Genomic DNA, 18,353 nt, shown 5'->3' with positions numbered 1-18,353 from the left:
TCCTGAGAGACTCATGGACAAACATCTCACTGATGGTGACTGAGGTGGATGTTCTACTGTCAGAACCACAACCAGAACCAAAGAGCAGAGCTGGTTTCTTGAAATATTCATGTGAAATAACACTGGATCCAAACACAGCAAACACACGGCTGATTCTATCAGAGGAGAACAGGAAGGTGACATGGATGAAAGACCGTCAGTCTTATTCTAGTCATCCAGACAGATTCACTAATTGGTCTCAGGTTCTGAGTAGAGAGAGTCTGACTGGACGTTGTTACTGGGAGGTGGAGTGGAGCGGGTTCGTTTCTGTATCAGTCACATACAAGAATATCAGTAGAGCAGGAAGTGGGATTGAATGTTTCTTTGGATGTAATGACAAATCTTGGGCTTTAAATTGTAATGGTTCTAGATTTGGTCACAACAACATCTGGACCTCAATCTCAGGTCCAGTTTCCTCCAGACTAGGAGTGTACCTGGATCACACAGCAGGTCTTCTGTCCTTCTACAGCGTCTCTGAAACCATGACTCTCCTCCACAGAGTCCAGACCACATTCACTCAGCCGCTACTGACTGGAGTTAGGATTGGGAATATTTTTGCACCTGGATCCTCTGCAGAGTTCATTAAACCCAACTAGATTTCCTCTCTTCTCTCTGATTGCTGATCAGGCTTCATGGTTCTGCTGTTTTGTTCTTTATTTCTCTGGTTAAAAGGAGTTCTCAGTCTCTGAGTTCCAGGAACCATTAATAATTTCTGCTGATGTTTTCTTTCATTCTTTTATGACATTTAAAGGGGAAAATGAAACTAAATTGACCTTTAAGCTGATGCTGTTTTCTTCTCTATTCTTTAGATTTAGGTTAGAAAAATAAATGTTTATTGTTCTGTTTGCCTTTCTTCAATAAAACAACTTAATTACTGAAAAACGTGAAACACTTTCTCTTAATTTTTACAACAAACTGTGAGTTTTATGGTCTAAAGTGTAGAAACTTTTCTTTCAGATGCTGCAGAAGATCAGATTAAACCTGATGTTTACAGGAGCAACAATCTGACCTGAGTTAAAGTGGATTAAATCTTAGCTTTAAGATCAGGTTCTGGTCCTGGATCTGCTCCAGGAACCGGAATCAGTTGTCAGGACAACAATTTTGAAAAAATGACTCTTTACACTGACTTATATCACATCAAAACATTTTTTTACACCTGGACATCATTAAGTGTAGCAGAAAACAGACACATTCACCTCCACACATTACCCACTGTGAAACATGGTGGTGGGAGCAGCATGCTGTGGGGATGCTTTTTTCACCAACAATCATCTAAAACTCTTTTAGTCTTGAAAAGCCTTGATGCTTTGATGGAGTTTCAGCTCCATCAAAGCTGAAACTCTGGATGTTTGGACAGAGATCCAAACATCCAGCCAGAGCTCCAATGAAATGGTTTAAGAGCAGCAAGAAAGAAGTCAGAGCTGCTGGACGGTTCCTTCAGTCTTTATCTGGACTAAAACTGGTCCAGTTCATGATCGCTACACTAACTAGAGGAGCAAAGCAGCTTGATGAATTCAAGATGAGCACAGCAAACAAGATTTCAAAGAGCTATTTTAACTTATATTTTATAATAATGATTTAAAAAATGGTCAGATGTTTTGATTAAGAAAATTATTATTCCAAATTTACCATGAATTTCTATTAGATTATTGTTGTAAGTATTATTGTTTTTTTTCTCCCCCTAATCTTCCTTTCAGTGTTTTTAGGCCCTCTATCGCCCTCTGGTGGCAGCTCAGTCACAATGTTCCAAAGCTCCAAATAAACAAATAAATTGCTGACTCAGACAAACATCTGCAGACAGGCTGGCTTTCATCACTGAGAAAAAATTAAATGTCATATTCCACTCTCCCTGACATCCTGTTACAGAGGCTTAAAAAAACATTCATACCTCTTGAACTTTTTCCATATTTTGTCTCACTAAAGATTCACCATGAGCCTATTGGCTGCATCTCTGATCAGAGCTCTCCTTGTTCAGCCTGGAAGTTTAGCTGAAGTTTGACTAGGCCTTTTCTTGGTAGGCTTAATGTTGTTCCATACTCTTTCCATTTCCAGATGATAGATTGAAAAGTGGGATGTTATATTTTTAATATTTCTCTGCTTTAAGGTTCTCCAGGTCTTTCGCTCTGACCCGTCTGCTGTGTTCCTTGGACTTCATGATGCTGTTTGCTCCTTGATAATCTCTGAACTTCTGAGGCGTCGCAGAGCAGCTGGATTTGTTCTGAGCTTAGATTACACACAAATGGACTCTGTTCAGTCAATAGCAACCATCAGGCAACTTCTCAGGGCAACTGGTTGCTCTCAGAGACAAGAAGGTTGAATACTGTTGCAGATGAATCAAAAGTATTTTATAACACTTTTTTGATCTTTCACATTAAAATTCCAATGAAATATATTTATGTTTGTGAGTGTAATTTGACAAATCATGGAAAAGTTCAAAGGGTGTGATCAGGAACAAATCCACAGCTGCCCTCAGTGCAGGGAGACGTTCACACCGAGGCCTGTGCTAAAGAAGAACACCATGCTAGCAGCTTTAGAGGAGCAGCTGAAGAAGACTGGACTCCAAGCTGCTGCTGCTGACCACTGCTATGCTGGACCTGAAGATGTGACCTGTGATTTCTGCACTGGAAGAAAACTGAAAGCCATCAAGTCCTGTTTAGTCTGTCTAGTTTTCTACTGTAAGAATCACCTCCAACCTCAACTTGATGTCCCTGGAATGAAGAAACACAAACTGCTTGTGTTTCTGCTTTAATCTGACATTAACTAACATCAAGTGATGCCGTTTTCTTCTAAATTCCTTAGATTTAGAACAGAAAAATTGCCTGTTGCTCTGTCTCATTGGCTTTCTTCAATAAAGCAGCTTGATTACTGGGAAATCTGCTATTATTACAATAAATTGTGAGATTTATTTGCAGATTTATCTGCAAAGAGCAGAAACATTTCCTTCAGATGGAAATTCTGTGGGAAGGTGATTATGTTTAGTTGATTAAAGATTCAACTTTATCAAGAGCTGCTCCTGTCTGAAAGGTTAGTAAGGTTTCTTGAGCTTTTGAATTTTTTAAATATGTGTCATCTCTTTAAGAAAACTTTGAGAAATTTACAAGAGGGGTTCAAACAGAGGAATGGGTGGATATTGGGCACATGAAAAATAAATCTTTATTCATTTTGACCATGTATAAAAAGTGTCTGAAAAAGAAACTTAGGAAGAACAGGAATAATACTCAGAGATGAAAACCAAGACTTTCATATTCAGCTGAAACTGCTTTTCCCAGTGCATTCATTATGCATTTCAGTCCAGAATGTGGGATGCAAATATGTCCATAAACATTTCCACATCTCATTTTTCTTTCAAGTCACAATTTCTGCACTTTTGTATACAGCCTGCACTTTGCTAATTAGGAGAAGCTTTTCTTTTTATCTGTAGAGAGAGTTTCATAACATGTAGATATCGCTCTCTGGATGAGGATGTTACTTTCTGGAGCAGTTTGTCCTCCTTTAAAGTCTACTGAATGGACCAGGAAGAGATATACTCAGAAGAGGAATTAACTTTAAGGGCCGTTATTTCTTATGTATTTACATGCATCCAAGAAAACAGTTTTCGCAGTAAAAGTTTGTCCAATCAGAATATTGATATGTATATGTATAAGTACTGCATGATCGAGATCAGTGTTTGTGCACTGAGGCTTGGAGTTCAGGCCACACATTTCTAATGTGGTTTTATCAGGCCAGCTGATTTTGTTTCTCCTCGACTGACATGCTCTAAGGTGGCTTTTAGGAAGAAGTGGCTTCCATCTGGACAGTCACTATGCTATGATTGGAGAAAAACATTAACATTGACTGACCTTTTGGATGTTTTTGTTTTTATGTGCACAAAGAAAGACTGAAACAGTTTTAGTGACTATTTGGACTCCTGGTCACCTCTCTGACCAAAGACCTTCTTTAATCAGCTTCAGTGGTTCCGGTGGTTTCCAACTTCTTTCATTTCCAAATGATGGAGACCAGAGCTATTCAGAAGGGAAAGGGTGAATCGTTTTGGTATCCCTCCCCAGATTTATGCTTTCATACACTATGTTCCTATCAAGATACAGAAAGCTGTCTAAAATTAATACATTCAAATTATATTATATACGTAAAAATTTGATCAACAAAAGCTTTGAAAACAACAGCCAGATAAGACAAACCACATTACCACTTAAAATTAAAATGACATAAAGGACAATAAATACATAAATAAAGTTTTGTTCTACACGTGTTGCGTCTTCTCCAACTTTCCATATCGTTTCATTACTGTAGCGCTTCCTTCACAGTCCCGATTCGTAATCGCGTCGTTCTGCAACGAGATCTCGTGGCTACCAGCTCTGCCTCTCTCACTGCTCCACCAACTTGTCACCAAAGATGGCGATTTGCTGAGTGCTCATGGATACACACATTTGTCGGTTAGCTCCCATCTTACCCGAAACGCCAACTTTTAAAACAAACTAACTGCTTAGCGAAGCATCTGTTTCTCCATCGGAAGGAAATCTGACAGGACGTCAGCCGTCGCTACCATGCAGATCACGCTGAAAACACTGCAGCAGCAGACTATTCAGATTGAGATAGACCCCGAACAAACGGTGAGAGGCTATTTGCTAACTAGCGCAACTAACATTGCTAGCTGTATTACTTGTGTTTTAGTTTGCGGTGGACCATGCAGTTTTGAGTGGTTTGTATATTCGCGTAATTTCGGCAAAAGTGGGGCGTATTTACCGCACATTGGCAGCCCTCCTTAAATTCCGAAACAACGCGACACCTCAAATGCATTACGGGCTAACTTTAGCAGGCTAATGTTGCTACCGTTAGCTTGACAGCATACCAACAAAGTCCCTCCGACGCAGCCATTAATAAGTTATTTGACATTTTAAGTTTGTCGCCTGGGTATGAGGTGGTTGTTGCTCATTTTGTACCACGACTTGACGTAGTTTTTTTACCCTGAATACCCAATACTTACAACATGAACTAGGGGGACGCTAATGCTAATGCTTATGACTCTGCCAATTATGATTAGCTGTACAGCTAGCACAGTGGGAAGCTGGCTCAGTTTAACATGCTCTCGAATGTGGGGTGTATCTTGTGAGTCAAATGCTGAACGACCAGTCGGCTTCTTTACTGTGATATTACTGAGAGTTATTCCTGTATTCGAACTTTATAGAATGAGACGCAGAGAAATGCTAAGCTAGGACTCAAAACTAAAGTTTTTATTGGGGGGTAGGAAAAAAAGTCAGTCACTGCTAAGTCATTTCAGAAATGTAGTTGGGCTGTTTTGAATGAGGCTTTAGCTAGCTTTTCAGTTGCCCTCTTGTTTGAAGTATTTTGGCACTAAGCAGAGAGCCTTGTAATCAAATACTTTTCTACTTTTTCCACATTATAATACAGTGAGTGTAATTTTATTCAATTTTAAGGCAAATTAGTGCACAACTGTAAAGTGGGAGGAAAATTTATTGTTTTTATAGTTTTCAATTTTTTTAGATGCAAATGTGTGGAAGGTTTTTATATTTGTATTTATTCTGATACATCTATGTCAGACTTTGTGTTCAGAATAATTTATTTTAATCTCAGCATAAAACCAGCTGTTCTGTGAAGCCTTGCTAGTTTGTTGGTGAACAAACGCCATCATGCAGAACATGGAGTACATTAGCACAGATAGAGCATAAAACAATATGTTAAGCTTTGAACAACTCATAATTTGCGGTTCAATCAATCATCCAAAAATAGAAATGGTATAACACAACTGCAAATCTGCCAAACTATGTCTGTAATCCTCAACTAACACACTAGTTGAGGAAGACATTTATCCAAGAAGCTCATGGTAACACTGGAGGAGCAGCAGAGATCCAAAGCTCAGTTTTATTGACCAGCTTACTAGTCTCTTTGGACTTCATGAAAAACATTGTGTGGCTCAAACTAACAATGCCTGGTTGGGACGGGGTGCAGAGGTAGAGCGGGCGCCACATGTTGGCTACTAGGCGTCGACTCAGCCACTTATTTCCTGGCTGAATACTGAAAAATAAATGCCACTAGAGCCACAGAAAAATATTTTTACAAAACCTAACAACTTTACCACTTTAGTGCTAATCCTCATGAGCCTTTGTTCTGCAACTTTTAGATAAGTTACTGAATTACTTACAACTAATGTCCTAATTATTTGGCTCTTGTGTGCTGAAGCAAAGACACATGTGATGGGGCCAGGTACATGAGAGTCTGGATTTGACATGCGGGCGGAGGTTGACTTTCCAGCACGACAGCATATTTATGTTGGAACGGCCCAGTCAAAGTCCAGACCTAAATTACAATTGAGAAGGTATTGATTGAACAGGCGCCTTACAAATGCGTAAAATATTTTTTTTTCCTGCAGTATCTGTTTTCTTCTACTCACACATAACCAGAATAAAACTCCATGAAAGTGTTTGAAATGTGACAGAATGAACTGCAGGTCAGATGTTCAGAGTCAACAGAAGAGTTTGGATCTGTGTCTGCGGTCATGTGTCACGTCCGCTCTCTTCCATCAGGTGAAGGCCTTGAAGGAGAAGATTGAGGCTGAACGGGGAAAGGACAACTTCCCCGTTTCTGGACAGAAGCTGATTTATGCCGGGAAAATCTTGCAAGATGACACGCCTATTAAAGACTACAAGATCGACGAGAAGAATTTTGTTGTAGTGATGGTGTCCAAGGTGAGATTAGGGATTAATTCAAGGCTGATGGTTCATTTCATGCTTCTTACAAAAGTTAGAAATGAACATGGATTTTCTGGACTAAAAGGCTGCTTTAGCACAGTGTTCCTGTATAATCTGAGATTATGAAATATAGCTCTAATTATTCTCCGGATTTTGATAATAATGGGTAAATGAGAAATGGCTTTTGGAAATTTTGTGGATTTTTATTTGTTTTTGTAATGCAGTAGATTTTCCACAATGAGATTTCTGTTAACATTTTTATTAATCAGATGCCAGTGCTCTTTTTTGATCCAAAATGTTGTCACCAGACAGCAGAATGGTTTCCGCCCTCCCCACAGTGCCCATGTCTCTGAATATACTGTACCTCTTCAAGGTAGAAGTTTATGGAATATGACTGAACTCAAACATAATGACTTCCTGGTAGCTTCACGTTGATTCTTCTCAAATCCATGACAATTAATTTGTGTTTTTTCTTTCCTGCATCTGTTTGAAACAAAACATTTGACGGTTCTGTGATCACACTCCAATACCTTCAGCGTCCACTGCTGCATCCCTCTGAGAGACTTTTTGTTTTTAACTTTTGACTTTTTAGACTCAGCTATATCTCTATTTTTCTGGCCCATTTTGCCTAAAAAAACCTTTCTAATAATTATACACACATTGATATATGATGTTGACCTATTTAGACCAAACCCTGCTTCATTACACAGATAGATATTAACTTCTGTGCTTAAGCTGACCCATTATATTTCCTTTAATCAGTTAGTATAGGCATATACTAACTGGCTATGCAAAACAAGTTCATGACCTTTTTTTTGTACAAAAATAATGATAATTTAGTCTTTGTTCTGCCTATTCTGAGCTCCTTTCAGAATGAGCTGTTTTAGGGCGTCTTTTCACTTTAAATCCAAATAAGTTGCTGCTGGCCACGCCCCCCTGCCCACAGCTCAGCATTTACACTCACATGTCAAAATGGATGCAAACACATTATAAAAGCGGACATCTTTGAAAAGCAGAAGCGGAGCCTCCTGCACAACTAACAACGATGCAGCAATTGGTTTGTGGATGGCAAGTCAACAAAAAAACACTTGTCTTTTCCAGCAGCCATTGTGCAGCAGCTTCACTTGGGTTGCTAGGTGACTCGGCAATTAGGAGGTTTTTTTTTAATTATTATTTTTATTTTAAATGGCTCATTTTCAGACACCATGTAGCACCAATTTGTTTCCAAAAAACAGCTTTGTTTTTAAAAGCTTGGGCTGTTTTTAGAATCAACATGTATATTAAATGGAAAGCAAAAAAAAAAAGAAAAAAAGGCCAAAATGTGAATTTTGCAAAAATAGTTTAATAGGTCACCTTGAATCAATGACGTTTTTCCCTGTTGGACTTAGAAAATGTTCCTTAAGATGATGACATGGTTAAAACATCACCTGGTTGATAATTGTGTTCACATTATAAAGGCTGTAGAAATCTGTTTGTTTATTTAAGGAACCTAGAGGTAAAACTACAATTCAAACACAATAAAGGCAGAATCTGCAAACAAACATGGAAAATTGTGGCAAAAGTTTTGATTTTGTGCTGTAAATTCTGTAAGAATCCTGTTACCACAACTCTGATCGTTCTCGTGAGTTAGTATGTTTTCTTTTAGTTTCAATTTAGTTTTCTAATATTTTTCTCTTTTGACTGTTTTTGAATTCATGAAAGGCTAAACCTGCAGCTCCAGCCTCACCGCCAGTCTCGGAAGCCCCCAAGCCGCCTGTGCAAGACTCTGGCTCCACCTCCACCCCCGCCCCGGCTACAAACCCCNGCCCCGGCTCCGGCCCCGGCCCCTGCAGCTGTCCCCATTTCTTCAGAGGAGGTCAAACCGGAGCCCAACACGGCAGCCACAGAACCGCAGCAGCCAGCCAGGTACAGCTGATGTGGAGGAGAAACGGGAACCATTTCACATTTCATTTCATTATTAAAAGAACTAATTCAATTTCCATGACGTTCTGACAACGATATTGATTCCTACCATATTACCGTTCCACTCATGTTTAATATTAAAAGGCTGCAGGAGTTTCAGCTCAGCTGATAAATTGATCTGAAAAGTCTCTGGAACAAACTGGTTTAAATCAGTAATTTTCTGCTGAAGAAACTTTTATTTGTTCTCCATCTGTTTAAAAAAAGGTGAACCAGTGTTGTGTATGTGAAGGTAAAGAATCTAAGAGGGAATGGATCTACAGGAACAGTTTTATTTTAAGCAAATCAAAGTTGACTTTTTACATTCCACATTCAGACAGTAACTGCAGCCTGCTTTAGTTAAATGTTTTCTTTATTCTCGTTTTGTCTCTAGTCAAAAGTTGTTGTTTTTTTTAAATCTGCTGAACTGAAACGGAGCTTGTAAATTTTTTTAACAAGCTTATCATCTGTGTTTTAGCCATAACTAAAAATGCCAGTTTTATGTGTTTTTTGCTCATACAAAAAAAGCATTTGTTTCTTTTTAAAACATTTGAATTTGCTGAATTATTTCAATTAAAATGTTGAATTCTCCTCTTGCTAAATTTAGTTTAATAAAGTATCAGAAGTGCTTTCAGACCTAAAATCACAGAGCACTATGCAATAAAAATCAACTTTAAGTTACACAAAGAAAAAATCAAGCATTTTAATTTGTCTTTAAAAAGAAAATCCTACTTTGTCTTGTAAGGAATGACAAAGTTAGAATCTTCTTTCTGCCATTAAGCTCAACTCTGCCTCTAAAATCTAATGGTTGTTGGTGTCTTGCAGCTCCAGTGGTGTCAGTCAGGGCCTGGATGCCTCCTCAACACTCGGTAGGTACCTCACCGCTTAACGCCACGCTGCGTACAGTAGCCGCTGCCGCTCATTCAGTCCAACAGCTTTCTGACCTTGTTATTGAAGGTATTGTCACGCTGCTGCGTTTTTCTTTCCACATTGTCGGCCAGCAGCTGCTGCTGCTGTCAGTCGGGGGACTTTACAGGCTGCGCTGCGTTGCATGCCGCTTCTATGTTTAGAGGCTGACAACAGTGAGCCCTTCCTTGTTGTGGCGTCACAGAGAGTAATGAGGGGGATTCCTGTTTCATCCTCAGACCGAGAGGGGAAGCAGGTCCGTCACGCTGCCGGCCCACATTAATGCTGGGGACGACTTAACATGGAGTTTTCTGTTACGTTTTAGAAGTGGTGTTCTCATAGATTGACTGATATAAACCTTAAATATGTAAAGTGAATAAAATTCTTCTTTGCATTGCATATTTTTTTGTATAACAGTTTATTTAAAGCCCCGGTAAACAGTTGTTCTCCAAGAATCTTTGCTGTGAATGCAGCTTCTAAGTGCAACATTTGTAGCTTCAGATTGACATCACACCTGATTGTGTTGCTGCTTTTGCTTTTGTGTTGCAAAAGCAGCACAAAAGCAGCACTTTTCAAACAGGAGTCTCGAAAAGTGCTGAGATAGACCTTTAGAAAAAATCTATTTGCTGTAGAACTGAGTAAAAATCAAAGCATCTGACTTTCCGTTTCTGCCTGATTAGAAACAACTTCTGCCAACAACAGATCTGTAGTTTGTTAAAAAAAAAAAAATCAAACGTCAAAAGTATTCCTGTATTAATTTCTCAGAAAAGCTTTTGGTTTAATTTGGTTATGTCATTGTTAAGCATTTCAGTCCTTAGCTAACTTGGAGTTAAAATGTTGTCAGTTTCCAGTTCTTAAATATGTTATCCTTTTATCTGCAGCTGTGATTTCTTGCTAAGTATTAATTGTGTGATGAAACAAACCTCTTTGTGTCAGTAGGCAACTTTTCATCAGAGCTGACAGAAGTCACATTCGGGGCACCACAGGGGTCCACCTTGGGCCCCTTCGATTTGATATCTATTCTCTCCATTTAGCTCAAATTATAACAAGCAATATTAGTTACCATAGCTACGCCGATGATACACATCTCTATATTAGTGTCATCAACTCTATGCTCATTCAAATGTTGAATAGATGAACAAATCATCCATTTCATATCTAGAAATATGAAATCAATAATTCCCACTTGTGAATTTTCTGGTTTGTGTGTGTGTGAATTTTTTTTAAATCAAAGAAAAAAAAAACATTAAACTTTGACTGAAATCTAAGACGTAAAAAGCAAAGCTTAGTTGGAGTTCATATAATTTTAAGGCGGTTTTATTTCTAATATCAGTCAACAGTTCATTTTTGAAAGTATTTCAACAGTTTTTGCTGACGCATGCCTGCCGCTGTGGTTGATGCCAGTAAAACAGCCGTTGTGTCTGCAGTGACTGGAGCCGAGTACGAGGCCATGCTGACAGAGATCATGTCTATGGGCTACGAGAGGGAGCGAGTGGTCGCTGCACTACGGGCCAGCTTCAACAACCCTCACAGAGCGGTGGAGTACCTCCTCACTGTACGCCTCACACACACACACACACACACACACAGATACATACTGAACTACTCTTACCATTTTAGGAAGAACTCCAGATTGGTCAGAATGTGAGTTTTTTTTTCCTGACCGTGTTAGCAGTTCAGAGGTCAGAATCGATCTGGACTGTGGATTCTGACCTCTTTGTTCTAATTTATCGTCGGGTGTTTGAGTGTCTCCAACCAGAATCCAGGAAGTGTGCAGCTGTGTGTGTGTGATAGATGTGCATTGTTTGGTTCCCAGGGTATCCCCAGCAGCCCGGTTCAGGAGAGCAACCCACCGGCCCAGGCCCCCACATCTGGCCCCACGGAGCCTCCGTCTCTAGCAGAAGGTACGATGCAGCTCTTTGTCTTTAGACTGAGAAACAAAACTCATTTCTGTTGTTTATCTGTATGGTGGGTTTAAAAAAAACATATTTCTGCTTGAAATGTGAGAGCCAGCCTTTAGGTGTGAGCTTATAATGCTCAGTGCTCCGGTTGGTTTTCCAGGAAACCCTCAGGAAGCCCATCAGTTTGCTTTAACAGATGGATGACGCTGCTGTGGATCTATAATACAGGAAGAACCAAATGGTTCTGATGAGGAAAGCTTTGGGTTTATAGGAAACGCTGTTAGAAAACGTGTGTTTCTGTTCATGTCCTGATGTTTTTAAATCCTGTAAATTTCAACACACTAATAATAATTTTGACTTTGTTGGGTCTAGAAGAGACAGTTTATCCTCTAGTTAAGCATACCGATTGATCAGAATAATGCATTTTATTTGTATAATGCTTTTCTAAACAGACAATTTAGAGAAATCAAGTAACTCCAAACCATAAAAAGGAGAACATGTAAATATTAAAAAAATCTGAAATAAAAAATAGAAATAATAACAAAAGTGATGCAGTATGACAGTGAACCATATAAAGTCTTGGACTCTGCTTGTGCTTGTGCTGCTCCATTTGCTGATTTGAAGTCAGAACTCGGATCTGGGAATGACATTAAAAATAAATTGGCAACGTTCCAACTCCATGGAGATTTCTGACTTGTTTTGCCCAGTGGCCATGGCAACAACTGTTAACAAGATACATTTCTTTATTTTAAACTCTGTAGCAAAGCTAAATTAGGTGTGTGGCCTTGTATTTGTTACATTTTAAGGACTAGAAGAGTTCAGTCTATTTTCACTACTGATACAGATATTGCAGCTGTGAGTGTTGACCAATACTATACAGAAAAATGTTGTTGTTTTTTCAAAGAATGTTGGCATGGCAACCCTGGCAGTGTGTGATCTACTCGTCCTTGTTGTCCAGGGCTGTTGGATCGTTCATATTTTCCTGTTTTGACGTTTCTCAGCGGTTGCATGGTTGTGTTGTGTGTGTGTGTGTGTTGTGTGTGTGGCCCAGCAGGTGAGAACCCACTAGCATTCCTGAGAACCCAGCCGCAGTTCCTGCACATGAGGCAGGCCATCCAGCAGAACCCGGCTCTGCTCCCAGCACTCCTGCAGCAACTGGGCCGAGAGAACCCACAACTTCTACAGGTAACCCCCTCATGCTGGGGTCTAAAGGACACACACACCAGTGTGTTTTATTGTGTGTGAAGTGGAAGGAAAATGATGCATCCTGTTTTGTATTGATACCCTAAAATAAAATCAGTCTAAATATCTCCTAAAGCCAAGAAACCAAATTAACTTAAATTTGTCAAAGTTTGCTTGATGTGCCTTTTCTTTTTGGCAACATTTTAGAATTTCAAAATCCACATAGTAATCGAGTAGAACGACTAACAAAAGGACTCAGATGAAATTGGAAGTAACTCCGCCTCTTTCTGTCGGCAGCAAATCAGCCAACATCAGGAGCTGTTCATCCAGATGCTGAACGAGCCGGTGGGAGAAGGAGGCGACGCCCCGGAGGTCGGCGAGATGGGGGCGGCGGGTGAAGAGGGCGCGCCCGTCAACTACATCCAGGTCACACCACAGGAGAAGGAAGCCATCGAAAGGGTGAGTCTGATGGGGAAACCAGGAACGCACCGACTGCAGGCCACTGGCCGAGCACCACGTCACAAATGTTTCTGGATGATAAATTGTACCAGAAGTTATTGCGATAAGTGATAATATTGTTGTTGTGAAACCATTTTAAAGTGACCTATTGGAGACTAAGAACACATTCTCAAACATCAATGAACTTTAAATTCTGGTGAACATTTTGTACTGGAACTGGAAACATTTTAAATATCTGAAATAAACAAAACAACAGAAACAACAAATGAAATGAATTATGAAGTTCAAATTGTCCTCCAAAAAAAAGTGCTATTTGAGGCCAAAGCACCAGACTAAAGACTTTCGTTATGTAGATTTTAGTCGAAAGTGAGAAAAGAGAAAAACAATAAATCATCTATACCATTAATTGATTTATTTCTTATTGCAACAGGCCTACCGATAACAAATCTTTAAAAAAGCCTCACCATCAATTCCACTTTTGGCCAATACCAATTTTTGTTCTTTTTTTTTTTTTCTGTCTGAGAAGTCACAGTCGGTAACAGACCTTTACAGAGGTGGATAAAATCTGCTTCACACGCAAACTTGTGTCGACCAATTTTCCAAAATGAAGGAAATCGGCAGATTCCTCGTTAAAAACACCAAATCCCATATTGCACTGCTGCTTCCTGGTGCTAACCCCGCCTCCCCCTCTGTCTCCTCTCCACTCCAGTTAAAAGCTCTGGGTTTCCCCGAGGCGCTGGTCATCCAGGCCTACTTCGCCTGCGAGAAGAACGAGAACCTGGCAGCCAACTTTCTCCTCAACCAGGGACTGGAAGACGACTGAACGGGAGCAGAGCTCTGCCCCCTCCCACCCCCCAACACCACCACCACCACCACCCCCCCCCCTCCTGCCCCACCCATCCCACCGCTCCCCCCTTCCTCAGCTCAACATAAAGACTGCACCCCCTGATCTTACTGTACAACCTCAGCTTAAGCAGACAGGAGGGGGAGGGGGGGCTGGTTGGTGGGTGGATGGTTAAGTGCAGGAAAGTCAGATTATGGGAGTAGTGGGGGGGAGGGGGGAGAAAAGTGTGGAAGAATGATGAAATCCACGTGAATTCCAATGGAATGAGTGGGGTCAGCTTAGGGGAGATCTGTAATTTGATTTTAGGTGCGCTTTGTGAACATTAGGGGGTGGAGTGGGGGGGCGGAGGTGGTGGTGGGGTTGTGTGTGTGGGGTTGCGTGCTCATGTCTGCGTGTGTGAGTACGTGTCTGTGTATGCCTGTGCAAGATGGATGCGACACAGTTAGGCTGAAGAAGAAAAAAACCCAACAACGTAATCAATCTGGCATCCTCTAAGGTCGTTAATGCTGTAGCGCGGTCAGTCGGTCGGTCGGTCGGTTGGACGGACGTGCTGCGACCACATCATCAGCGTGTGTAAAAAACAAACAAAAAAAAAAAAAACAACAAAAAACAAACTGCTTTGTGTGTACCTCTGTAAGCCTCACGTCCGACAATGAAATTAGAAGAAGTGACGGACTGGACTGTGCTGCCCTTTTATTTTTTTTATTTTTAATTTTTAACATTTTTTTTTCTACATCTCTCTGTCTCTCTCTGTCTCTCAACATGTTTCTGGGGTCATGAAGTCAAAACAGGAACAAAACCATCACAGAACGGGATCTTTAATAATCAGTTGAACTCCTGAGCGTCTGAGCGTGATGTGAAGACGAGTCTGACTCTTCATCACATCTAAAACTGCTTTCTGTTCCTGGTTCCTTATGACACTACATATTAAATACTGACTGCACACGCTACTCTCCTCCGACAGCTGTGGTTTCATTCTGAGCACAACATTATGATCAAACATTATTAATGACGGCAACTTGATCCAAAAACGGACATTTGATCAGAAACGGAACAACCTGCTGGGCCTGGGGCGACGTGGAGCAAAACTCCATGGATCATCAAGAACACCGTTATAGAAACGGCTTGTGATTTAAAAAAAAAAAAGATTAGTCAAATCGAACTTATTGCAATAGTTTTATGAAAATTCACTCTTTGTATTCAGATCTTATTGGGAGTACACCCATCAGGATGTGCTCCAGGATATTTGAATGCATCAGCAAACGAAAGAATTGCAAAATTTAAATATTCATATTCATGCCTCTAATGTTGACCTAACTTTTAGTTTTATACCTTAAGAACTTGCTGCTTGTTTCTAGACTGCATTTAATCAGCGGTGTAGAAAACTGGCAGGTTTCATTGACCTGCCGATCAAAGGAAAACCGTCACCTCAGATCTTTTTATTCAGGATTTAGCGACAAACATGCTAAAATTAGCTGGATAATTAGGCTGTCTCTGGTTAATTAGCCTTCATTCAGCTGATTTTACTCTGCAACTATTGTTAGTAATACAAAAAGCTTTACCTGAACAGGAGTGATGGATGACCCTTTGATTCCAGGCCATGTCCATGTTTTCATCCAGGCATTTCTTCAGCTACCTTACTAGCATTTTGTAGTAAGCTTTAAATTATAGAACAGCAAAATGAACCTTTTTGTTGTTTTTTCAGCCTTGATTCTAACAGCCTGTGCCCAGTTTGACCGCATGAAGTTTTCCCTAAGAGAACCGTTAACCAGTGTAGGACGATCCTGCTCTAAACTTCCTCCTTCAGTATCTAGACTCTCTGACAGCTCCAGGCTTTGGACTGAGGGTATTGCGTAACCCTCAGTTTCAGCCGTACTCTTTAAATTCTATGGTTTTATTTTTGACCCGGATCACGAAAGAACTGGTTGTCGCTTTTAAAGTGGGATAAGTGCAGGAACGCTCTCTGTCGTACCATCATGAAGGTTTGGAGAACCTTTAGGTTCTGTTCTTCCACTGAGCGATAAGGACTGTCTGTAAGAAACGTTTTATAGTTTTACTTTTATTTTTGAAGACTTTCTCACCAATGGGATTTCCAATCAAGATCCGATCCCAACCCGACCATCAGTGAGCGATTTGGGACTTTGAACCCTCTTTTTTTTTTTTTTTTTTTCAGAACATGAAATATTCACGCTAATTGTAGATATCTAAGCATGAAGGACAAGGCCCTGGTTTATTTTATGGGGTTCATGAAAAGATGCTGTTACCGGTAACACAAGTGCATTCTCTCTGTGTGTGTGTGTGTGCGTGCGTGCGTGTGCGCATGTGTGTATGTGTGTGAAGGCAGCCTGTACTGATTGTTGTCCTACAGCATCAACATGATCTTAGACTATGCTGTGCTACATTAAATATCAGCAGTCTTTCAGCTCCCTGACTCTGTGCCTTCACATCATTGTCATCCTCGTCTCACTGATTAAACAGATGCAGCTCAATTAGGATTTCATCCAGCTTGGGTTTACTTCACTAATTCAGTTGTGAAAGGAAAACTATTTAAATTTGCAGCACAATAAAAATATTTTAATTGCATACATTCTGATGATTGTTTCACAACTCGGAACCCAAAATTCAAACACTGGAAATTAGAATTAATAAAACATTCAAAGGTTTTGACTCCAGAAGGTGTACTGTATAGGTTTGACACAGACCTTTTCATTTAGTACAGCAAGACTTTTTACAGATAAATATCTTCTGTAGCTTTGGAATAATTGGAACCACAAACAGCGACCTACTTTTACACGAACTGAAATCTTTCAGGCCAGATAAGGAAATTATCCACCACAAGAAGTTAAAAATCTCTTATAACACCATCATGCAAAACCTTTACATATGTATCTACAACAATGTAAAAGATTACTTTGTTTTTGAGCAGATCAAATAAAAAAGGCACATGAAGTTTTTAAAATACTTTGTTCTGGTCCAAACTGATTTCATCTCAATGATTTTGGTCCTCAAGGCAAACAGAACAGCACTGGTGTGAACACTCTGGGATCCTTTTGGGTGGATTGCTGCATCAGTGCAGTGTGACGTGGACGTGATACGATGGTGGTTATGAAGGCATTTCTAAGGTTTTGGGATGCTATCAAACCAAGGTGAGAGCCATCATTATCTCTATCTGAAGGAAGGATGCAGCCCTGGTGAACATTCCCATGAAGACGGGGATCCGATGTTATTCCAAGAGTGCATCGACCCTCCAACCAGGAGGTCACCAAACCACCCAGAATATCTCAATCTCTGCAGATCTAGTCATATATTTTAACTGTAGTAAAGAGACAGTTAAAGACCTCTAGTAGAAAGTTTAATGGCCAGAACCACTGCTGACCCAAAACAACAAAGGCCCATCTCACATGATCTAAAAACAGCATATTGATGAAGAACCCCAAGAATTAAGAAAAAACAGATACAAGCGTGGTGGGCCGCCAGGCTAAGCACTATTTAATTTAACAGGTTTATTTAATACACCAGTTACAGCAATAGCGTGGGTTAAGCTATGCTAGTTAAAAGTTACATGCTATGTTAGGTAAAAGTGATTTCACTTTTTAAATTGAATTAAAGTTGTCTACCACTCTTGTCTTTAAAGAAGGCAATTTAGTTGGGTGATTTGTTGAAGCGCTCCAAGAATGAAGGAACTGATGCGACTGTGTGTGAGGTGCTTTAAAAAAAAAAACCTCAGCCACACTGTGGTGCCCATCATCTGGAAATCTTTCCACCACTGCTCCAGACAGAGTAAAGAGCCAGTAGACCAGGGGTTACAGTCAAGAACATCCTTTTATTCAATCAGGTAAAGGCATTGCTCTTTTCAAACTGCTTTTTATTATTATTATGGAAAAGAAACTGTAATTAACACATGCATTTCACCATGGGCTCTGGGAGGGGGCCTGTGAGGATGGGCTGCTGCTCTGTAGAAAGGATGGGGGAGAAGAGAGGGGCGCTCTGTGCTGGAACTGGGTAAGAAGTGAAAGGATAACCAGGCGGGTTGGAGTCGCTAACCGCTAATCTGAGCCCAACAGAACATGTTGGAAACGAGGTGCGTAAAATGATAAAAACAAAAACGGTGGATGGTTAGTGCTGCTGCAGAGGCAGATTCTCCAGACACACTCCTAAAAAAAACACACACATGTACACTGCTCTCTGCAATATGAGTCTCTCTGAAATGGCTTCTTGTTGATGGCATGGTTAATTGTTTCATTAGCTTGATTGCAAAAAAAAAAAGATCACAAAGTGCCAGGTTTAGGAACCAGAAAACTCCAAGCTGATAAATCCTGTAGCAACTGTGCTAATTGGGCTAAATGTGAACCTTTCAGGCTCTGACTTCATCAGTTG

General features: G+C 40.2%; 2 protein-coding genes across 2 annotated transcripts; both read left to right on the top strand.

The window, feature by feature from the left end:
• The first annotated feature begins 6 nt into the window (after nucleotides 1–6).
• LOC103152590 (tripartite motif-containing protein 16-like) lies at nucleotides 7–819 on the top strand. The gene has a single exon (XM_007573121.1). The coding sequence runs from the start codon at nucleotides 33–35 to the stop codon at nucleotides 633–635; it is 603 nt and encodes a 200-aa protein (XP_007573183.1). The 5' UTR covers nucleotides 7–32; the 3' UTR covers nucleotides 636–819.
• Nucleotides 820–4,368: 3,549 nt separating this feature from the next.
• On the top strand, nucleotides 4,369–16,400 carry rad23aa (RAD23 homolog A, nucleotide excision repair protein a). The gene is given in 10 exon segments (XM_007573120.2): nucleotides 4,369–4,649; nucleotides 6,582–6,743; nucleotides 8,448–8,545; nucleotides 8,547–8,651; nucleotides 9,510–9,553; nucleotides 11,018–11,145; nucleotides 11,407–11,494; nucleotides 12,546–12,676; nucleotides 12,971–13,132; nucleotides 13,842–16,400. Coding segments are annotated over 10 exon segments (1,098 nt in total). The 5' UTR covers nucleotides 4,369–4,583; the 3' UTR covers nucleotides 13,956–16,400.
• Nucleotides 16,401–18,353: the final 1,953 nt, after the last annotated feature.

This window comes from Poecilia formosa, unplaced genomic scaffold (assembly GCF_000485575.1).
Source record: "Poecilia formosa unplaced genomic scaffold, Poecilia_formosa-5.1.2 Scaffold319, whole genome shotgun sequence".
Classification (NCBI taxonomy): Eukaryota; Metazoa; Chordata; class Actinopteri; order Cyprinodontiformes; family Poeciliidae; genus Poecilia; species Poecilia formosa.
The sequence above is the reverse complement of the archived record's forward strand: the minus strand, read 5'-3'. Positions and strand labels throughout refer to the sequence as shown.

Coding starts and splice junctions, on each gene's coding strand:
- LOC103152590 (XM_007573121.1), top strand. CDS start 33: ATGGTGACTGAGGTGGATGTTCTACTGTCAGAACCACAACCAGAACCA.